At 42.0% G+C, this 1,561-nt stretch overlaps 1 protein-coding gene across 1 annotated transcript in view; it reads right to left on the bottom strand.

The window, feature by feature from the left end:
* The window catches only part of LOC106883293 (band 4.1-like protein 4), a 109,093-nt gene that overhangs the window by 10,420 nt on the left and 97,112 nt on the right, over positions 1 to 1,561 (bottom strand). The window contains exons 15-17 of the mRNA XM_052973907.1: positions 1,337 to 1,453; positions 825 to 911; positions 7 to 63 (exon numbers count right to left, since the gene is read on the bottom strand). Coding sequence (XP_052829867.1) covers positions 7 to 63; positions 825 to 911; positions 1,337 to 1,453 — 261 coding nt within the window. The remainder of the gene's footprint in view (positions 1 to 6; positions 64 to 824; positions 912 to 1,336; positions 1,454 to 1,561) is intronic.

Below are 1,561 nucleotides of genomic sequence, written 5' to 3'. Positions count from 1 at the left end.
ACGTACACAAAATGGTTTTTCAGTTCTTCAGGAGGACGTCTGTTTGGGGATTTACTTCGTCTTCTGAAAAATACAAGATCAAGCAATAAAAATACGAAACAACTATCCAAAAAATACGGATTTCAGATTTAGGCACAAGGCCAGCAAGATCAGGGGAGGGGTAAGTCAATTATATTGACCCCACAGCAATCAACTGGTACTTCTTTTACTCACCTCAAATGGATGAAAGGCAAAATTGCTCTTTGTGGGACTTGAACTCGGAACGTAAAAACAGACAAAATACTGCTAAGCCTTTTACAATGTCACACAACGCACACATACAACATAAGTACATGCACACACATACACAAGACACACACACCATAAAATGGCATTTAGACATATATATATACATACACACAATACACCAACATCACATGATACAAATACACACACATACTTGGTTACCCTGTCAGTGCTGGTGCCATGTAAAAAGCACCCAGTACACTCTGTAAAGTGGTTGGCATTTGGAAGGGCATCCAGCTGGAAAAACCTTGCCAAAGCTGACCTTGCCTGTGCTTGTGCCATGTAAAAAGAGACACAGAGATTTGGTACAGGCTCCTGCCTGGCCGGATCCTGTCAAGCCATCCCACCCATGCCAGCATAAGAGAAGGACGTTAAACGATGATGATGATGATGATAGACACTAATGTCACACAAAGACTCAGATATACATTCACATACACACACAACAGAGCTGATGATCTAAAACGTCTCCAATACAAAACCAAATCACAGACATATCTGATTCTGTCGACAACAACCACAGCAGTCCCCAAACTCACCGTCTTCTCCGTTTCTGGATCCCATCAGCTGTAGCACCAACTCCACCACCGCCAACAGTTGTAGAAGAATGACTTGGAGAGACAGTACTAAAAGAGAAATATAAACAGCTGCCATTATCAAATATACAGACATTAAAATATGAGGGGGAGGGGCTGAAAAGTGCCTGGCTTTGAGGGTATTGTGAAAGGCCTGGTTGAAGGCCCAACCATCCAAGTTCTTTTATAGGGCTTAGAAAAACTGAAGGGCTGCAACAATAAATGTGTGAATCTGTGAGGGGAATATGTTGAATAAAATCATTATGAACTGATCAATCCTGTTTTTCTTTTAACCAAAGCCAGGATCTTTTCAGCATCCCCTCATGTGTAGGAAGAAGGGGAGGTGATGAAGGAGAAGAAGAGAGGGAGATGAGAAAGAGAAGGAGGAAAAACAAGAGAAGAAGAAGAAATAATAAGGAGGAGGAGGAGGAGAGGATAAAGGATGCAAGAGTTGTAATAAAGAGAAGTCAACTTACTCCTCTCTGACTGTTGATGGCCGTGAATTGTCACCTGAACTAAGTCCACCTCGGGATGGGTATAAGGGAGGTCTGCGACAAGATACATCAGAATCACTGTTGCTGGTCATTTCTTTCCTGGAGGAGAGAGAGAGAAAGATAGAGAGAGAGAAAGAGAGAGAAAGAGAAAGAGAGAGAAAGAGAGAGAGAGAGAGAGATATAGAGAGAGATAGATAGATAGAGAGA

Source organism: Octopus bimaculoides, chromosome 17 (genome assembly GCF_001194135.2).
Source record: "Octopus bimaculoides isolate UCB-OBI-ISO-001 chromosome 17, ASM119413v2, whole genome shotgun sequence".
Classification (NCBI taxonomy): Eukaryota; Metazoa; Mollusca; class Cephalopoda; order Octopoda; family Octopodidae; genus Octopus; species Octopus bimaculoides.
This window is presented reverse-complemented; position numbering and strand designations above follow the sequence as displayed.